The sequence below is a fragment of the Triticum urartu genome, chromosome 2A, assembly GCF_056163025.1.
Source record: "Triticum urartu cultivar PI428250 chromosome 2A, HENAU_Tu73, whole genome shotgun sequence".
In the NCBI taxonomy this organism is placed as follows: domain Eukaryota; kingdom Viridiplantae; phylum Streptophyta; class Magnoliopsida; order Poales; family Poaceae; genus Triticum; species Triticum urartu.
Window position 1 is genome coordinate 665762276 of NC_141874.1, and position 21737 is coordinate 665784012.

General features: G+C 44.4%; 1 protein-coding gene across 1 annotated transcript; it reads right to left on the reverse strand.

The window, feature by feature from the left end:
• Positions 1-1311: 1311 nt before the first annotated feature.
• On the reverse strand, positions 1312-2687 carry LOC147986536 (uncharacterized). The gene is made up of 3 exons (XM_087542045.1): positions 2667-2687; positions 1943-2225; positions 1312-1868 (listed from the first exon to the last, which is right to left on the reverse strand). Exons 1-3 carry the CDS (start codon positions 2685-2687, stop codon positions 1312-1314), a joined length of 861 nt encoding a protein of 286 aa, XP_087398171.1.
• Positions 2688-21737: the final 19050 nt, after the last annotated feature.

Genomic DNA, 21737 nt, shown 5'->3' on the forward strand with positions numbered 1-21737 from the left:
GTCCTGTTTGCCCATTGATATGGCTTATGAAGCCATATATAAAAAAAATCACTTGGGGGCTTGGTCGTATTCGAACCATACCTACACCTCTTGATCGACGTAAGGCCACCAAGGAAATCACTTGGGGGCTTGGTCGTATTCGAACCATAGCTGCACCTCTCGATCGGCTCAAGGCCAAAAGGAAATCACTTAGGGGCCAAAGAGAGTGTTGCAAAAGCACAACTCAAACATAGGCACCCACTGAGCATAGCTCAAAATATTTCTTGGGGGCTCTTTGCTTCTCAAAGAACAAAGAGTCTAAACCCTTGTAATAGGCTATCAAGCCAGGCTTGGAAGGCAGGTGTATTCACCTAAAACCCTGGGTTATCCTGCCTCTTTAAGTAAGCCACTCCATCCAGGTAATCCTGGTATGACCAGCTGAACGTTTGACAAGTCAATCTCATAGACCCTGAACTTGTCAAAGTTAAAACGACGATTGGTTAATGTGAGGTCCATCTTAAAAGGCTTTGTATAATAGTTTAACTCAGTGGCCTGGCAGCCCATGAAAAGCCTTGCATGTTCTTTTTTATGCTTTTATTTTCCAAGTTTCTTCTCCTTTGATGAGGTTTATAATATTTTATGATAAACCGGCGTTTATTGACCCGGCTTGGCTTTCAACTACACGTTGTCAGTACATGATCAGTTATAATCCTGCATTATTGACCCGGTCTGGTTTCGACTATAAGTCGCCAGTGTTATATATGGATAATCCGGTGTTTATCACAACCCAGTACGGTTTTATGATAAACCGGCACAATATGGAAGGAGTTATCATTACTCAAGATTGGGGGTATCACCCTAACTACAAAAAAGTTGGTCAACCAACGACGTGATTCAATGTCGCAGGTATCATCTATTTCATATTTGATTATTTTCAAATACAACCTTGGTTATAAACCCTGGCTATATATTTGGGCATCATGACCCGCCCGGCGGTAAACCACCAGGACACTTTCAACTTCTTGTATGCAGAAACAAGATTGAATAAAGCTTCTAAGGATCATAAGTAGACATAGCATAATTAGGACGGATTAACAGTGTTATGCAAAAGTGAATATACACGATGGCATAGCACAGAAGTGTTTCAGCTAGCCTATTACAAGGTGATTCGATGCCCAAAAGGATAATTCTTTCTCACAAGTATTGCAGTATGCAGAAATTAAACCGGCCTCTAGATCATTAATTTTCACTAGGCTGACTTGAAGGTTGCGGATCATCCTGCGCCGGATCATCCTCCTCCTCTCCACCCAGCGGCTGGAAGTCAATGGTTGTCTAGTCAATCCCAGTTAAGGCTTGGAAGACAGCTTCATTGCTTATAAGGGTGGACGGTTCAACATCAGGGGCGTAGGTATGCTTACGGATTGGCGGGATAAGGTTTTGCACATCATAAGTTGGTGCAGTCACCCGTTTATTGTTGGCGTCATAAATCGACTGGTAATATGACAAGTCACTGTCTTCAGCCAATTTGCTTGCCACTGGACGCATTTCCCTTATCAAAGCTCGGAGGGCATCATTGTCAAAATATAATTCGTCCTCCTTTACGCTCGGGTAGCCATTTCCTACATCCGTCGGGTCAAGATCTGGCACCCATGCTTTAGCTCGGGTTAGCGCGGTCAGAGCGCCCGCCCTAGCCGCTGATCTTTTTAACTCCTCAAACTGGGCGGGCAGCATTGACAGCCTCTCTAATGTATCCTTGATCAATGTTGGAGGCGGTTTGTTATGAGAGGCAATGTAGATGATCCGTTGTGCGCCGGTATATAACTGCTCTATAAGAGTATAGGCAGGCTTCAATTTATTTTGCATATCAGATCCAAGATGGGTCATGTGAGGTCCTGCATCATTATGCACGTTGATAAACTGGATGTTTATGGGATAATACATGATAAAAGCTTATAGTAAGAATACTTTCCATATACAGCAGTGGTCGTGGCATTTATTTGCCGCTTCAAACCAGTTAGCTCTTCTACCACCGGATTAAGAGCTGCTTCTGCATCATTATCCCTTTTTTGCAGTGTGGCTTTCTCTACGTCCCAGTCTGCCCGCTCCTTCTTGAAGTCCTCTTTCAGTTTCTCCATGACTGCTAAGGCACTGGTCAGCTCCTCTTTGGCTTTGGAGGTTTCTGCATGTTGGGACTTGATGTTTTCTTCAAGATCAGCAGTTTGGGATTCCTTTTTGCTCAGCTCAGCCTGTAAGAGATATACATGTTATAAGTTGACAGCATATATTTGAAGTACCAAGCACATAACAAGTTATACACTTGGCACTTGGGGGCTAATGTCTATTGCTTCTTATCAAAATGTTCTTGTAAGTCCCAAGATCAATTCAAGTATTATTCTTGGCACTTGGGGGCTAATGTATATTTTCTCAATAATACAGTCCCAGTTCATCTTGAAGAGATAAACCGCCCTTGGGGGCTATGCAGGCAAAAGTGGAAAGATCAATATTCTAGTCCCAGTTCATCTTCTAAAGATAAACAGGCCCTTGGGGGCTACGCAAGCAAAAGTTAAAAGTATTATAAAGTCCCGGTTTACATTGGTATCATAAACCGGACCTTGGGGGCTATAGGAGTTGATATTACAAAATTGGACATAAGGGAGAAACAATTATGCAAAGTTAATGGCATTTACCTCATACCGCTCCTTCATCATGTTCACTAAAACGGCTTCATAGTCACGGCGTGTGTACAGGTGGTTTAAATACCCAGAATGGATATCTTGGGCGTTGAGGTGAGCGTAGCTGGACAAATCTACATTCCACTTGCCCTTGCCCATAGCAGAAAATTCCTCCTTGGCATTATGCTTTGATAAAGCGACAGGATTGCCAGGGGGTGTGGCTGACGCCAGTAATCATGATATCATTTGTTTTATCACCAGCTGCTTTGACTGGGCTTGCCGGTTTATCAGCATCTTTAGTAGGACTGGGTGGATCAGTAGCATGGCCTATAGGATCATCTTCCATCTGTTCAGCAAAGGTTTCATGGTCTTGTGGAGGTGGATCATCCAGAATAGCATCAGGATTGGGTTCAAACTGCTCTGCAATTTTCTCTGGTTCATCAGCCGGGTTATCATTAGCCGGTTTATTAAACTTGGCCTTTTTGCTGGGCCTGGGTTTGGCGCTGAAAAGAACAAGTACAAATTTTGATACAGTGAATAAAACAGAGAATGTTAAGGGTCATTTTAAACTTGCTTACCCAGGAACCGTTTTAAGGTTTGGTAGTTGCGTCCTTGTTGATTCACCAAAAGAAGAATGGGATGTTCCCTGATAATTTGAATCAGATGGCGTAAGAGGTTGTCGGAAATAACCCGCCTTAGGATAACGTGGGTCAGAGTATAAGAGACCACTGGGCGGCGCTTACGAACTGGCGTGTTTGGTAAACCAGCAGAAGTTACCACATGACCGCTGTGCCGAGTTGTGCGGCAAGCTTGTTGCTGTTTCTTCAAAAGAAAGTTTGGATCCATGTGAGCTAGAGGGTGAGAAAATCTTACTTTCCTGTTTGCTTGGCGTGTTTTCGGAGTTGGCGGAGGTTCTGAGCCGGAGGAAAGAATAATTACCTCTACGTCACCAGCTTGACTAGCCTCTGCGTCCTCCTGGTAATAATCATTATCAATAAGATGAATGAAGAAGGAACCAAGTGAATCAAGTTTTACCTCTGACTCGTGATTTTCATCATCATCATCAAAGTTTAAATCGGTGGAGTCGGCGGTTTTCTTTTTGGCAGTCCGCTTGGTGGCCTTAGTCTTGACACGAGGTGTATTTGCCGGTTTATCTTGCGGTTTATTTTTCCAAAATGGATCATCCCCTTGTCAAAGATTGATGAAAGTTATGAGAGAAAATTATAAGGGTTGGATTAAAATTAAGAGTTATGCAATTCTTACAGCTGGCGGTTTATTGAAAACTCAGAAGGGACTAAGCCCTGTTTTGCTGCAGACAGCCACCGGTTCATCCAATATCTTTTTAACAGCTTCTGTAATTTCAGCATCAGTTAGCTGAATGTTGATATGCCGTTGTGGATCTTTTAAGTCCCCTGTATATTCGCACATCAAACCGGGGCGACGGCTTAAGGGCAGAATGCTCCAGGATATCCAGCAGCGAACAAAGTCGACGCATGTTAAACCGTTCGCCATAAAGGTCTGAGCTTTGAGAGTTGTGGTGCATAGTTGGACCATTCCTTTGCAGTCAGCCTCTAAGGGAATGGATGTGTGTTGGTAAGCCGGTGAGCATGATAACCCGTCAGAGTATTCTCTTCAATATGAGTGTATCTCGGCAATAGAACCAAGTCTGGTTCCAATGTTTGGGGTGAGTATGATGTTTGGCGTGAGGAAAACTGACATCTTTCCTATTTTGAATTGAAACCCTACCAAGTTCAGTATTGGGTCCGTCTGTAAATTCAGTATGGTGGTTCAAATAGAAAAAGTCTCTGAACAATTCAACAGTGGGCTCTTCCTGTAGATAAGCTTCACAGAACACTTGAAAGTTACAAATATTGGACACATAGTTGGGACTAATATCTTGAGGGTGGAGTTGGAAGCTAGCAAGTACATCATGGAATTTTTTTATTCGGGCGGACTGAACCCTCGACCCAGGTGGTCAACAAATACAATCACTTCTCCATCCTTGGGTTTAGGAGGATTTTTTGGACCGGGGGCCCTCCAGTGTATGACATCCTTTTTTGCTAAAGCGCCAGTTGCAACGCACCCATTCAGTTTTTCTTCAGTAACCCGGGAAGGGACCCAGTTACAAGCATAAAATTGTTTGGCCATTTCAAATGAAGAGCTGGAAAAAGATCAATGCCGGTTTAAGATTTATGACAGACAAGCATAAAGCGACGCAAGATCAGAAGGAGAAGACAGAGGCGGATTCAGATTATTAAACCAGAGTCTGACATTGGAGGGGTTGCAAAGATAAACGAATCGGAGGTTTAAGAGGGGACTAATGGTACCTGCTGGATTATCATTTTCTAAAAAATTTAAACCGCCTACCTTGGTATGGAAAGTACAGATCTAAAATATCTAAGTAAGGGAAAAACAAGTTTCACAGATTGATATGGTAATTTCAGATCTGCAGTGTGTCAGTAAATCAAAATATATTCAGACTCAAAGTATAGGTGTTCAAGTAGTTCTAAGGATGAAAAAGGGGATTATAACTACGATTGCGTAAGAAAATGTCAGATCTAAGGTCGTCATTTATACTACGGAGATGAACAGAGAAGAATAGCTTCGAACTTCGATGAACGCTGAAACCCTAATGGCCGATCTAGAGCAAGGAAGGGGAAACTTACTGTTGCTGACAGAATAGCAAAGGCGCGTCGCGTTTCTCTGGTATGTTCAGGTTGATGCAGCGGCCGGAGATGAGGTCGAGGGCAGAGCTTGACGACGGCAGCCACGCGTGAGGGTCGGGTCGGCGCAAGGAAGAAGAGGAAGCGAGGAGGCATTGGGGGGAATGAAAAGGACCCCCCCCCCCCGATCTTATTTATAAGGTGAAGGGATAAGTAACAGGCACGAAAATTGAGGAGCCCAAAAGTTGGATATGTGACAGAGTTGTCACCTCGATTGTCGGAGGATCATTAATGAAGGTGAGATATATACAGTTTTTAATAACAGGTGACGTCATGGCGGTTTTTTATGATCCTAGAAGATGACGTCATGGCGGTTTACAAGATTTACGCGAAGGTGCTGAAGGAGGAATTTTCTAAGTGTTTAAGATTGACATGAACAGGTTCAAATCAATCTGGGCCTAATGTTGGGGATATTACTACTGAGTATAAACCGGCCATGAGGGGTCGGGTTATACCCATAATGAATTATTCATATTTTAAGCCCATGAAGACAAGGAGTGTGGCGCTTTACGGAGGAGATCTAACACGGAGGCCCAGGGCCCAAAGGCGGATTAGGGCCTGTAGACGTAAACCGCCATATGATATGTAACTTGTGTTGTAAGATAAGAAAGGGTAGAAACTGAGCCGGACACGTTTATGAGCCGGCCTCGGGATTCTGTAAACCGCCGGGTGTCAACCTGTGTATATAAAGGGATGACCCGGTGGCGGTTTAGGGACAACAAAAAATGACTCGAGAGCCAGGCATAGCGGATTCGCTCCCTCGTCATCCAAACCCTAGCAATTCCACATCAACTGGATTAGGCCTTTACCTTCACCGCAAGGGGCCGAACCAGTATAACCCTTGTGTCCTTTGTCCCGCTTTAACCCCTTTAAGCTAACCCGTTGCGATGGCTCCATGACTAAGTCCTTTCACCAGGACATCTGTCGTGACAAAACCACGACATAACCCCAAAATGAGTGGTAAATCGGTAAGAGACATCTTAGATCGTACCATATCCAATAAAGTACGGTTACGACATTCGGACACACCATTACGCTGTGGTGTTCCAGGTGGCGTGAGTTGTGAAACTATTCCACATTGTTTCAAATGAAGGCCAAACTCGTAACTCAAATATTCGTCTCCGCGATCAGATCATAGAAACTTTATTTTCTTGTTATGATGATTCTCAACTTCACTCTGAAATTCTTTGAAATTTCCAAATGTTTCAGACTTGTGTTTCATTAAGTAGATATACCCATATCTGCTCAAATCATCTATGAATGTCAGAAAATAATGATACCCGCCACGAGCCTCAAGACTCATTGGACCGCATACATCGATATGTATTATTTCCAATAAGTCAGTGGCTCGCTCCATTGTTCCGGAGAACGGAGTCTTAGTCATCTTGCCCATGAAGCATGGTTCGCAAGCATCAAGTGATTCCAAAAGCCCACCAGCATGGAGTTTCTTCATGCGCTTTACATCAATATTACCTAAACAGCAGTGCCACAAATAAGTTGCATTATCATTATTAACCTTTCACCTTTTGGCTTCAATATTATGAATATGTGTATCACTAATCGAGATTCAATAAACCATTCACCTTGGGTGTATGACCGCATAAGGTTTTATTCATATAAATAGAATAACAATTATCCTTTGACTTAAATGAATAACCATATTGCAATAAACATGATCCAATCATATTATGCTCAACGCAAACACCAAATAACATTTATTTTAGGTTCAACACTAATCCCGAAGGTAAAGGGAGTGTGCGATGGTGATCTTATCAACCTTGGAATTACTTCCAACACACATCGTCACCTTACCCTCAACTAGTCTTTGCTCATTTTATAACTCCTGTTTCAAGTTAGTAATCATAGCAACTGAACCAGTATCAAATACCCAGGGGCTACTATGAATACTAGTAAAGTACACATCAATAACATGTATATCATATATAGTTTTGTTCACTTTGCCATCCTTCTTATCCGTCAAGTATTTGAGACAGTTCCGCTTCCAGTGACCATTTCCTTTGCAGCAGAAGCACTCAGTTTCAGGCTAGGGTCTAGCTTTGGGCTTCTTCATGGGAGTGGCAACTTACTTGTCATTCTTCTTGAAGTTCCCTTTGTTTCCCTGGCCCTTTTACTTGAAACTGGTGGTCTTGTCAACCATCAACACTTGATGCTTTTCTTGATTTCTATCTTCGCCGATTTCAGCATCGCGAAGAGCTCGGGGAATTGTTTTCGTCATCTCTTGCATATTATAGTTCATCACGAAGTTCTAGTAACTTGGTGATAGTGATTAGAGAACTCTGTCAATCACTATCTTATCTGGAAGATTAACTCCCACTTGATTCAAGCGATTGTAGTACTCAGACATTCTGAGCACATGCTCACTGGTTGAGCTACTATCCTCCATCTTGTAGGAAAAATACTTGTCAGATGTCTCATACCTCTCGACTCGGGCATGAGTCTGAATACCAATTTCAGCTCATGGAACATCTTATATGCTCCTTATTGTTCAAAATGTTTTTGGAGTCCCGGTTCTAAGCTGTAAAGCATGGCGCACTAAACTATCAAGTAGTCATCTGTAAGTGCATCTAGTGCCACCCCTAGTTGGTTTTGGAGAATTGACGACAAACCTAGTTGAGGGACTAATGTGTTTGTGAGAATTGCAGGAAAACACAGGTAGAAGTCCCTCATTGATTTGGTTTTACTACCAGAGATGACCCCTAAAAATGTACGAAGACATTGAAGACAATGGTGGTTTATGAAGATATTCATATTGAAGACAATGACAGGAGAAGACTCCCTATGAAGCTTTTGGAACTCGAAGACCTAGATCCTTCGTAGTTTTATTTCATTCATGTTGTGTCATAGGAACCACCGTACTATTAAGTGGGGTCAAAGAGAACCAGTCAGAATGACGGAAGTGATGCCTAATTCAAATCCTATGTCTTCGAGCGAAGACTTTGAGAGAAAATCTTGTCCAGAGTCAGACAAGTCAGCTTTACTTGTAGCCCAAGTAAAGTTGTCGTGTGAGTTCAAAATTCGACCGTTGGTACACGTGTCAGTTCCTTAGTGACCCAGGGTCATTTCGGACAGATCAGGTCGGGTTGCCAAGTGGCTATAAATAGTTCACCCCCCACAACCATAAACGGTTTGCTGCTCAGATTTCAGTGCACGGCTTTTGTCGTTTAAGAGCAACCCACCTCGAAGCCTTTGAAAGAAAAATTCCCAGTGAGGAGAAAAGCCCTAACCACCCAGAGCCAGAGCAAATTGGGCATCACTTAAGTCTTCATGTCTGTGTGATCTGAAGACTTATTACACTTGAGGACTGTGCATCCTCCAGACGGTTAGGCGTCGCGTTCAGAGCATCCAAGAGAAATTGTGGATTGCCAGTGAACGAAGTCTGTGAAGGTCTGGGAGTCTACCTTGAAGACTTACCTGAGTGATTGGGCGAGGTCTGTGTGACCTTAGCTCAAGGAGAAAACGGTGAGGACTGGGTGTCTTGGACTAAGTGTCCTTGACTGGGTGTCCGGGACTGTGTGTCCTTTGGTTTAAATACCTAGCCGCTCCAACCAGACGTACAGTTGTCACAGCAACTGGAACTGGTCAAACAAATCATTGTCTTCAACGCATCGCTGGTTTCATCTTCACTTCCTCTCACTTACAGTTATTCATTGTGAAGCCATTGCATGCTTGCTTTATCTTTTGTCTTCACAACATGAATGTATGATCTGTTTGGCTTCATAACTTCTTCCTACCTGATCCTTATTACACTGAAGCTTTTGTCACTGCGCTTTCACTTTATTGAATACTTGACCATGGCTTGCCTAGTGTAATCTAACTTCCGCTGTATAGTAATAGGCATAATCTTCACTGTTTGTCTTCATAACTCTCACTTTTGAAGACTTTCATAAAAATCGCCTATTCACCCCCCCTCTAGTCGATATAACGCACTTTCAATTGGTATCAGAGCTAGGTGCTCCCTTGTTCTGTGTGATTCGGTTTAACCACCTGGAGTTTTAGCTATGTCGACTGCAGGGATAATCAAAGTCTCCGCTGCTTGCCCCGTCTTCGATGGAACTGAATATCCCTACTGGAAGAATAAGATGCGCATGCATCTTGAAGCCATTGACATCGACCTATGGTATGTCGTCGAGAACGGCGTTCCCAAGGCTGGAGAAGGTGTCACTGCTGCTGATGTAAAGAAGTTCGCTCAACTGGACTCCACTGCCAAGAATATAATATGTGGTCATCTGACCAAAGGACAGTATGGCCGTGTGAGTGCTTTGAAGACATCCAAGCTAGTCTGGGACTGGCTCTCAAAGGTCAATGAAGGCATCTCAACCCAGAGAGATCAAAGAATCAGTGTTCTTCGCAACCTCTTCAACCGCTTCAAGCGAAATGACAATGAGAATGTCCAGCACACATTTGACCGGCTCACTGACATCACAAATGAGCTTCAAGCCCTCGGCGCCACTGAGATCACCAAACATGAAATCGTCAAGACGCTGCTGAGATCACTTGATAGTTCGTTTGACATCCTGGCCCTGATGATTCAAGAACGTCCTGATTTCAAGACACTCGATCCGTCTGACATACTTGAGAGGCTCAACACACATGAGTTTCAGCTTTCTGAGAAAAGAGATATCTACGGCCCAAACTATGGGCGAACTCGTGCCTTGAAGGCAAAAGCTGTATCCTCATCTGAAGAAGAATCTGACTGCAGTTCTGATGATCCTGAAGACATTGGAAGAGAACTTGCAATGCTAGTGAAGAAGTTCCAAAAATTCACTAAGAAGAAAGGCTTCAGGAAATCTTCACGATCAAGCTCAAGGAATGATGAAGCTTCTGCTCATGACTACAAGAAGAAAACATGTCACAAGTGCAAGAAAACTGGACACTTCATCTCTGAGTGTCCACAGTGGGACAATGAGAACAGAAGGAAGAAGAAGAGCAAGGAATATGATTCTGACGACAAGAAGAAGAAGAAATACTCAAAGTCTTCTTCCAAAACTTCATCAAGGTCTTCATCACACAAGAAGAGCTCATATGGCAAGGCACGTGCGTTTGTTGGAAAGGAGATGGATTCAGAGGAGGAGTCCGCATCTGAGGAGGCAGAGGTTGAGTCTGAGGAGGAGTCTGATTCTGGCATTGCGAGTCTGGCTACAGCATACGTTGCCAAGTCCATCTTCAATACTGAAGACAATGACTGCATCACCGACACCGACGCAAATGATAAGAACGACTCCACTCCTACCTACTGCTTCATGGCACGCGGTGCCAAGTTTAACACACGCACAACTCGCTATGAAACATCTAGTGACGATGACTCGGAATGTGATTCAAAACCTAGCTACAAAACACTTGCTAAAATTGCAACTGAACAACAGAAAGCTATGGAACATATTCAAAAATTGTTAGACAGAAGCGATGATCTGTTGGGTGCTGAAATGACTCGATCTGAATCCTTAATTGAAGACATAAAAAACCTTCATGTTAAGTATCAGGAACTTGAAGATCGCCATGATACTCTCTCAACAACTCATGAAAAGCTTTCCTATGATTATCTTCAAAGGAAGCAAGAACTTGAGAAATTGAGGGCGGCTCATGAAGATCTTCAAAAGGAAAACGAGTCACTTCGCGCTGAACACATCAGCCCCGCTCAGGAAGGATTTGAACCACCATGTCTTAAATGCATTGAGTGTGATAATGCTGCTTCTGTTGCTGAATGTTCCACTGCTACTACTGTTTCAATATCTTCAACTGTTGATGTGGTAACTAACCCCTCTGCTGAGGATACCACTGCTATTGCTGATGAGAATGCTAGGTTGAAGACAATTCTTGAAACAGGGATGTACAAAAGTCTTCAAGGGCATCAGACATTATGTGATGTCCTCAAAAAGCAGATCCTGAATCGTAACCCTAGGAAAGAGGGTGTTGGATTTATGAGGAAAATCAATACAGATGGCTCTTACTGGAAACCTGAGCAGTACCCCAAAACTACATGGGTTGCTGCAAAGGAACTTTCAGCAGATCCATCCAATTTATCTGGCTTCACTTGTGCTAACCCTATTATCATTGATGAATCCTTTGATGCAAACTATAAACTATTTAAGAATCATAATGGTGAAGTGTTTGCCAGGTACATTGGTACTAACTGCAGGAATGGACTGCCTATGAAAAAGATCTGGGTTCCGAAAAAATGTCTGGAAAATCTTCCTGTGAATGTCTTCATGACACCTCACTTGAAGAAGACGAACCTCAGACCAAAGGCTTCATACGGTCCAAAGGCTTCATATGAACAGAGGACTCACCTGAGTCGCACTAACGCTAATGTTTTGCAGGAAAACCATACTCAGGCATACGAATATGAGAGCGGTTCTTCGAACCGTCATGTTCATATGACCAAAAATTATTCTGCTTATTCTTATGAGTATTATTGTCCACCTGCTAGACTGTTTGCTAAGGCTTCAAAGCCAAAATTCTCAGATGCTGCACTTAGACTTATTGCTTCTAAGCCACCCTTGAAGATGTGGGTGGTTAAGAAAGCTTGACTCTCTTTTGCAGGGAAAGATCTCCAGCAGAAAAACAAAATCTTCTGATGCTATTGCTGGGGACCTTAAAAATCTTGTAGTGAGCAAGATAAAATGTCCAAATGGCATCATTATGTACTTCGTTCCTGAATCGCATGCTACTCTCCCTATTAATCCTAATCTGGATTTAAGTTTTCATAATCCACTGGTTCGTCAAATGTTTATGCTTCACAATACCCTTCGTGAAGCCTATCCCCCTAACTGCACTGTAGGGTACGACACCAGTGACTCCAAAGTCTTCAGAATGGATTATTGACAGTGGGTGTACAAATCACATGACTGGCAAAAGAAGCCTTCTCATGGACTCAACTTTACGTCCATCCGACAAGAGCCACATTACTTTCGCTGACACTGGTAAAAGTAAGGTATTGGGTCTAGGTAGAGTTGCAATCTCAAAGGATCAACACATGGATAAAGTCATGCTTGTTGAATCCCTTGGCTTCAACTTAATGTCTGTCTCAATGCTTTGCGATTTGAATATGATTGTAATGTTTGGCAAATATCGCTGCCTGGTGCTAATGGAATCTGACAAATCTCTAGTGTTTGAAGGGTATAGGAAAGGTGATTTGTATGTGGTAGATTTCTCAGCAGGACCACAACTTGCAGTATGTCTTCTTGCAAAAGCTTCAGAATGCTGGCTTTGGCATCGAAGGCTTGGGCATGCTGGCATGAGGAACCTCCACACCCTTGCGAAGAAAAAGCACGTCATAGGCATCGAAGGCATCAAGTTCAAGAAAGATCACTTATGCGGTGCCTGTGAAGCAGGGAAGATGACAAGGGCAAAACATCCCTCGAAGACAATCATGACCACTACTCAACCCTTCGAATTGCTTCACATGGATCTTTTCGGTCCCACTCACTACTCAACTTTTACTACTTCTGCATGTCTCTATGGCTTCGTAATTGTTGATGATTATTCTAGATATAGTTGGGTGCACATAATCCTTTACAAGACTGAAGTGCAGGATGTCTTCAGACGCTTCTCAAATCGAGCTATGAACAATTTTGGCGCCAAGATAAAGCACATCAGAAGTGACAATGGCACTGAATTCAAGAACACTGGCCTTGATACATATCTGGATACCTTGGGCATCACACATGAATTCTCAGCTCCATACAGGCCTCAGCAGAATGGCGTCGTCGAACGCAAGAACAGAACACTCATTGAGATGGCCAGAACAATGCTAGATGAATACAAGACTCCAAGAAAATTCTGGACTGAAGCCATTGATACTGCATGCCATATAATCAATCGTGTTTATCTTCACAAGCTTCTGAACAAGACATCCTATGAACTCCTAACTGGCAAGAAGCCAAATGTCAGTTATTTCAAAGTATTTGGCGCAAAATGCTGGATCAAGGACCCACACCACACCTCAAAGTTTGCACCAAAAGCACATGAAGGCTTCATGCTTGGATATGGAAAGGATTCGCACTCCTACAGAGTCTTCAATCTCTTCCACTACAAAGTGGTTGAAACAGTGGATGTGCGATTTGATGAAACCAATGGATCACAAAGAGAGCAATTGCCAAATGTGCTAGATGAAGTTCCAGCAAATGAATCAATCAAGCTTATGGGAACTGGAGAAATTGTACCTTCTGAAGCTCAACCTGAAGAAGAACTTATCATCTCAGCACCTGATCCACATGAAGACAATGCTCAGCCTGAAGATATACTTTTAAATGACCACATAGATCAGCAAGAGCAAAGTCTTCGCCCCACACACCCTCGTGTTGCAAATGAAGTACAAATTGACAAAATACTGGACAGCATCAATGCACCTGGTCCACTCACTCGTTCAAGGGCAACTCAGCTAACAAACTTCTGTGGGCATTTCGCATTCGTCTCAATATCAGAACCCAAGAAAGTTGGAGAAGCCTTCATGGAACCTGAATGGATTCAAGCTATGCAAGAAGAGCTTCAACAGTTTGAGCTGAATAATGTATGGGAACTGGTTAAGCGTCCTGATCCACGGAAGCACAACATAATAGGCAGCAAATGGATATACCGCAACAAGCAAGATGAGCATGGTTAAGTTGTCAGAAACAAAGCTCAAGGATATACTCAAGTGGAGGGCATTGACTTCGATGAAACATTTGCTCCTGTGGCTAGGCTTGAAGCCATACGCATACTGCTGGCCTATGCAAATAATCATAACATACTTCTCTATCAGATGGATGTGAAAAGTGCCTTTCTCAATGGCAAGATTGAAGAAGAAGTGTATGTTGCACAACCACCTGGTTTTGAAAATCCAAAACATCCTGATATGGTATACAAGCTCAACAAGGCATTGTATGGCCTCAAACAAGCCCCTAGGGCCTGGTATGATACACTCAAGTACTTTCTGAAGAGCAAAGGCTTCATACCTGGTTCCCTGGATCCCACTCTTTTCACGAAGACATATGATGGTGAACTGTTTGTGTGCCAAATATATGTGGATGACATTATCTTCGGCTGCACCAATCAGAAGTATAGTGAAGAATTTGGATACATGATGCAAGAGCAATATCAGATGTCCATGATGGGGGAGCTGAAGTTCTTTCTCGGTCTTCAAATACGGCAACAACGCAACGGCATCTTCATATCACAAGAGAAATATCTTAAAGAATGCCTAAAGAAGTTCGGTATGCAAGACTGCAAAGGCTTCACAACACCAATGCCAGCCAAGCATCATCTGGGTCCCGACGACAACGATAAAGAGTTCGATCAAAAGGTATACCGCTCCATGATTGGGTCTTTGCTTTATTTATGTGCATCTAGGCCAGATATCATGCTCAGTGTTTGCATGTGTGCTCGATTTCAAGCGACACCAAAGGAGTCGCATCACTTAGCTGTGAAGCGAATTCTTCGATATTTGGCTCACACCCCAACTCTAGGATTATGGTATCCAAAGGGCTCAGAGTTTGATTTAGTTGGATTTTCGGATGCTGATTATGCTGGTGACAAAGTTGATCGCAAGTCTACATCAGGCACATGTCACTTTCTGGGACGATCACTTGTATGTTGGTCTTCAAAGAAGCAGAACTGTGTATCACTCTCCACTGCTGAATCTGAATACATTGCTGCTGGATCTTGCTGCGCTCAGCTTCTGTGGATGAAGCAAACACTCAAGGATTATGGCATTCATCTGAAGCAAGTGCCACTTTACTGCGACAACGAAAGCGCCATCAAGATTGCCAACAACCCAGTTCAGCACTCGAAGACAAAGCACATTGAAATTCGTCATCACTTTCTCAGAGATCATGTTGTGAAGGAAGACATTGATATCATACACGTCAACACTAAAGAGCAATTGGCAGATATCTTCACAAAGCCCTTGGATGAGAAGAGATTTTGCAAGTTACGGTGTGAGCTAAATATCTTGGAATCCTCAAATGTCCTGTGATCAGGCACACATCCTAACACTTAAGCATATTGATGACTTAGATGTGCAACACACAAAGTAGCGTATATCTTCAAACAATGAAGACATACATTCTAAGTGTGAATACATTAATGTGGAATTTGACTTCGGAGCGCCATGATAATTGTGCGCCGTGTCTGGGTCTAATACTTCCTATACGGTGGGTAACGCCACCACCAAACGTTCCATTTTGAAGCGTTTCTCACATGGCGTTACCTCTCAATGTCTTCACAATTGGTTTGGTTTAATTCTCAATATGTCTTCATGATTATCTTCACTTCGTTGATTATATGGATATATATGTACTGATGTTCTGTCCTCTACAGCATTCACTTATAGCTATGTCTTCTTGATTGAATCTTTTGAACTAAGTGAATGTGATCGGACCCTAACCTCTCTATGCTTTCTATCTCAAACTCTATCTCTCCAAGTCATATGCATTCTGTTGAAACTGTCGAATGTCTTCCCTATGTCCTTGTCAGCCGAAGACATTAAGACAACCATAAAAGTCCGTTTTTAATGCTCATTCCTCCACATAAGATCCGGAGAAGCAGGAACGACCGTCCGACAATTTAGGCATGCGTGGGACATGGAACAAATCCCAATCTTCCTCTAACTGGCCACGCGTGCCTCAAATGCGAACCGCCAGGGGCACCTGCGTAATAGCGCTGTGCCGCCTCTATCCCTATAAATACATGATTCACTGCGGTCATTATCTCCTTCTTCCACCCTCGCACGAACCCTAGCGCCACCGCTAGCACTCGACGACGCCGGCGACGATGCGCTTCACTGCCGCAACCTCTCCGACGCCGTTTTCACGCCGACCGCGGACATCGCTCTCTCCGCCGTCACCGTAGGTGTCTTCCGTCGCCAAGTTAGGGCACGGAGGATTGAACTGCTCGTCTCAACTCTCACTTCGTCTAGCAGTTCCAAGTGTGGTAAATAAAACCTCTTTTTACAGCTTCTTTTGATCCTACAGTTCAGTCACTTTCTGCCATAAGAAGTTTCTCTTCACACCAGTTAAATCTCTCGCTGCATCTCATAACATGCCTAGTATATTCACTTGTGCTTCATAAAGTAGTTAGATTCCTCACTTGTACTGATCTGTGGGTTCGTACAAATCTGGAACCAACTTCTTATCTATAAGTGAATGTCTTCGCATAATGAGGTCAATGTCTTCCAAACCGATTTATCTTCAAAATCTTCTGAGAATGCATATGACCTCTTCCCCTTCCCTCGCACCTTAAGCTGTCACAGGTACATGTCCGTGGGAGAATCCTTTGGTTCTCATAGTCTGCATTCATTTGCAGAGTACTTGCAGCATCACATCAACTCGCCTGAAGCCAGTTCTTGCAAAAGGAATCCTTTGAAGCCTTTGAACATCTTGAAGCCTTGCAAGTTATTCATGGCTTCAGAAACAGTAGCAAGGAAGGGAGGAAGACAGCGACGTGGTGAAACATCCAAAGATCTGCCTGATGAATTGGCATAGATGTACAAAACTGATCCTGAAGAAAGCTATGGTCAGCGCAAGACACGAATCCAATGGATTCGAAGATATTGGGCAGAGCAATGGTTCCACTACCGCTTCGTCACTCAGGAATATGCGGAGAAGTGCACCATCAAGAGACCGTGGGGAGATGTATTATACAAAAATCTCGTACCCAAGTCCAGAGACGAAGCCATTGCTCAAGGCTTCTATCCATGCATGGTGAGAGGACCACAGCCAGCTGAGGCACATCCATCATCACTTCTCTGGTGCCACGATGATAATCTCTTCAAGCGCAACTTTCAGTTTGCACAACAGTCAGCGAAGATAAACAAGAAGAAATTTGGGCTTGACTTCAACCCTGGTCCCTCCTCACCAAGGGCAGATGGCACACGCAACGCCGATCCCAATATCATCGGGCCGTATGCCAATCTTGCTGGCCTCATCACTCGCATCCTAGTCCAAGGGACTGCTGTGAATGACCCTCCAGCAGATACTGAGTCAGATGACGCCCCTGCTGCTCCGAAGCCAAAGCAGAAGCAGCCAAAAGCTCCAAAAGCTTCAAAGCCAGCCGCTTCTCCCAAGATAGCAAGAGTGAAGCCTTTAGCAACTGCACCTCCTGAATCCAGTGTGCAGTCAGAAGGCTTATCACGAGTGTCCAAGCCCCAAGAAGCCAAGAAGCCTCAGCCACTCACAAGCAAAGAGCTCACAGCTGCTGACATTCTGCACTGCGAAGCCACTCATCTCTCAAGCGATGAAGATCTTGGAGATGATGCTCTTGAGCAGCTCATCAAGAGCAAGTAGGAGGCTGAAATCTTCAACAATCTGCCTCTGTTTGATGTCGCCATCATCCACAACTTCATCGATGAATGGTTTGACACACCAGACATAAGCTTCAATGATCTGCAGCTACCCATAGGCCTCAGTGTTGCCTTTCAAGGTGCAATCGCTTCAGAACTTGCAATAGCCCAGCGAATTGTAGAACTGAAGCAGAAAATTGATTATGAAAAGGCTCAATTCAAGAAGCACGTGTCCAAGCTCAGTGTGCAAGAAGTGAAAAGCTTCAAAACTATGTTGCATGAGCTGAAAGAGAGCTTCGTGAAGACGCGTGCTGAAGCTCAAGGCTCGCGAGAACGCATGAAGACTTTGGCTGATCACTGCGTGCAGGCCTACAATGAGGCAGAAAAGCGCAAGGCACTTGGGCGTCCCGGCATTGACCCCAGGATGGCCGCGAAGAAGAAAAAGAAGGCGTCTGTGCCCGAACCTGAAGCGCCGAGGTCAGAACCTGATGCTCCGATTGTCTTCCCCGCTGCAACGACTGGCTCAAAGCCCAAGAGTCGATCAATCGCCTCACAGCACAAGAAGACACGGACTGCAGAGGCTAAAGCTATGAAGAGAAAACATTCTGAAGCCTCTCCTTCTGAACCCATTATCAAGAAGCGCAAGACCAAGAAATCTCGGGCTGCTCCCACAGAGCCCCTGATAGTTGAACCACTCTGCGTCCGCTATCCTGACGCAGATCGTCAGATGGCTGTGCATGAGCCTGGTTACATAGAGGCTCCGCACGCTGAAGACATTCCAGCAGCCAACCCTAATGCTGCTGAAGACATTGGTCCCCAAGACAATGTGCAAGGTGATGCAGCCCTTCCTCAGCTTGAGACAAGCGAACAGATCAGTATTGGTCGTCCATTGACGCCAATCACACAAGATGCGTCGTGGGCAGATCGCCCACAGGAGGAAGATGAGCTCCAACCCACTTCAACTCCACCGGCGCCTACCCTCCATAGGCTTCGCAGAGGGCCAAGGGCTCAGGCTGTTGAAGACATTCCGGCTGCATCAGCCGAAGAGCAAGCAGAAATACCACAAGCTCCAACTCCCCCGCACCAACAAGAAGCAGTTCTCAAGGAGAACGTGCCTGAAGCTGAAAATGTTGAGGCTGCCACAAACAACGCCGAAGCAAATGTGGAGCCCTCCCCAACAACAGCTTCAAAAGACACCGAAGCTACTGCTCCTGAACATTCTGTGCCTGAGTCTGCTGCCGGACCACAATTCCACTATCATATTGCGCACAGGCCCCAGGTCCAGAAGCCGATCCCACGACTACCAAGGTTCCCAGGTCCTGCATCAGCTCCTGGTTCCTTCAACATCAACGGCTTCAGGGCAGATAACACGTTTTTCGACCGCTCCAAGAACCCTTATTCAAGGGAACGGATTGTATCAGATAGGTTCTGGAGCCATGAACAGCGCAGCTATTATTCATGCATCCTCTACAACCAAGGCCGCATCTTTCCTCACAAGCGCCTTGAGGTTGAAGCTGTTGCAGGTCTGCCTGGTCTGGAAGAAGCACTGGATTGCTTCAAGCAAGTGGGGTTGCTGCCATTTATCACTGACGAAGAGCACTGGAACAAAGAGCTTCTGCTCCAGTTCTATGCCACTTTGCATATCAAAGGCTATAACAGAGACCCGAAGACATGGATCCTGGAGTGGATGACAGGCAATATCCATCATGAAGCCAATGCTTTCGACCTAATTGAGCTTACCGGCCTTCCCACTCCTGGGAATTCTTTGAAGAAGGGTGCCAACTCCATGCTGAAGCCATTGACAGCATATTTCAGCGTCCTGAGCCAGATATGAGTCAGATGCTCTCAATGATGAAGCCATTTCCTCCAAATGCACCCTATCCAACTAGGTTCTTCGTTGAAGACTTAGAGTACCTGCCCAAAACAATATATCACATCATAAGGCGGACTCTCTGGCCAGTCAAGGGACACTCTCGATATGCAACGATTGATGGTGCAATGAAGACTCTCATCTTCTGCATTCTTCACAGCAAATGCTTCAATACACAGGATCTCTTCATCCGTCAATTTGCAGCGTCTGCTTCAGAACTGTTTGGCTTAAAGTTTTATGCTCCTTGGGTTATGAGGCTGATCAAGCTTCACTCTGCAATCTCCTATCAACCCTCCGCCCGCAATCATAAGATATTTTTGCCCGACATGGACACATCTGCTGAAGCAATATATCCAGAGCCGGCCAAGCAACCACTAAGTCTTCAGAATGCAGAACACCAGAGCTTCACTCAAAACATTTAAGGTGTTGAAGCTCTCTCCCGAGTGTATCCAATGGCTGGCACCACACGTGCCCCTGCATCAACTGAAGCCACCAACAGCACAGCTGCAAAGAGACCCAAGAAGCGCGCTCGTGCACTCAATGACAGAGAGCTTCTTGTGGCTCTTCACCAAAAGCAAGATAGGCATCACGACTGGCTCAAGAGGCAGATGAAAAGCATCATGCAAGAAGTCAATCGCATCAGAAATCTGGCAACCAAGAATGCATTTGTCACACACGAGACCTGTCGCCGCACTTGGAAGGGCCTCACTATGATGTGCCCTGAAGCTGAACTGCATGAGGATGGCTTCACAGAGCACTTCAAATTTGAATCCACGCCTCCAAGAAGAGCGGTGATGCGCAGCACACCATCACTTGAAGAGTCAGAGTTCTCTTCTTCTGCTGCCACCGTGTCTGCCCGGATCATTGAAGAAGAAGACGACGCGACATCATCTCCACCTGCTTCAAAGCGCGTCGAATCTGCACCAAGCTCGTCTGCTCCACCGCCAAACAACTCCACCGACCCTGCTGCGCCTGGGAATGCGTAGAAACCTCTATGTCTTCAAACCTTTTTGCTATATTCAAGCGGGTCACTATGGGAGGGTGCCTTCATATTTTTGCTATATTTTGCTTCGTGCTTACAACTCCCGTTCTTTGGCTACATTTGCTTCATTGAGTTGTAACACTTAGCCCTGATGGTCGTCTGCTACCTGTTTGTCACTCCGTTTTGCGAAGATAAATTCCGCATGTGCGACGATAAATTCCGCACTCATCTCTTACTACAGACGTCCATTCTCCATTATGCATGACATTATCTTCATATACTTTCACATGCATAGTGGATTGTCATCATAAGTTGAAGTGGATCTCCACAAGTACAACCTGCCATGTGCATTTGCATTCAAAAGGCAAATTACTTATATGCACATCTTCAGGGGGAGCCCTTGCAACTTATGAAGACAAATTCCTTTACTATTTCACAAATTATGTTCCCCGTTGAAAACTTCAACTAGTTTGTCATCAATCACCAAAAAGGGGGAGATTGTAAGTGCATCTAGTGCCACCCCTAGTTGGTTTTGGAGTATTGACGACAAACCTAGTTGGGGGACTAATGTGTTTGTGAGAATTGCAGGAAAACACAGGTAGAAGTCCCTCATTGATTCGGTTTTACTACCAGAGATGACCCCTAAAAATGTACGAAGACATTGAAGACAATGGTGGTTTATGAAGATATTAATATTGAAGACAATGACAGGAGAAGACTCCCTATGAAGCTTTTGGAACTCGAAGACCTAGATCCTTCGTAGTTTTATTTCATTCATGTTGTGTCATAGGAACCACCGTACTGTTAAGTGGGGTCAAAGAGAACCAGTCAGAATGACTGAAGTGATGCCTAATTCAAATCCTATGTCTTCGAGCGAAGACTTTGAGAGAAAATCTTGTCCAGAGTCAGACAAGTCAGCTTTACTTGTAGCCCAAGTAAAGTTGTCGTGTGAGTTCAAAATTCGACCGTTGGTACACGTGTCAGTTCCTTAGTGACCCAGGGTCATTTCGGACAGATCAGGTCGGGTTGCCAAGTGGCTATAAATAGTTCACCCCCCACAACCATAAACGGTTTGCTGCTCAGATTTCAGTGCACGGCTTTTGTCGTTTAAGAGCAACCCACCTCGAAGCCTTTGAAAGAAAAATTCCCAGTGAGGAGAAAAGCCCTAACCACCCAGAGCCAGAGCAAATTGGGCATCACTTAAGTCTTCGTGTCTGTGTGATCTGAAGACTTA

Bases quoted from the DNA above. Each gene is read 5' to 3' on its own strand.
- LOC147986536 (XM_087542045.1), bottom strand. From the start codon at position 2,687: ATGATGAAGGAGCGGTATGAG. The intron at 2,226-2,666 runs GTAAATGCCATT...TATCTCTTACAG, and splicing joins TGATGAAGGAGCGGTATGAG to GCTGAGCTGAGCAAAAAGGA. The intron at 1,869-1,942 runs ATTCTTACTATA...ATGATGCAGGAC, and splicing joins CACTGCTGTATATGGAAAGT to CTCACATGACCCATCTTGGA.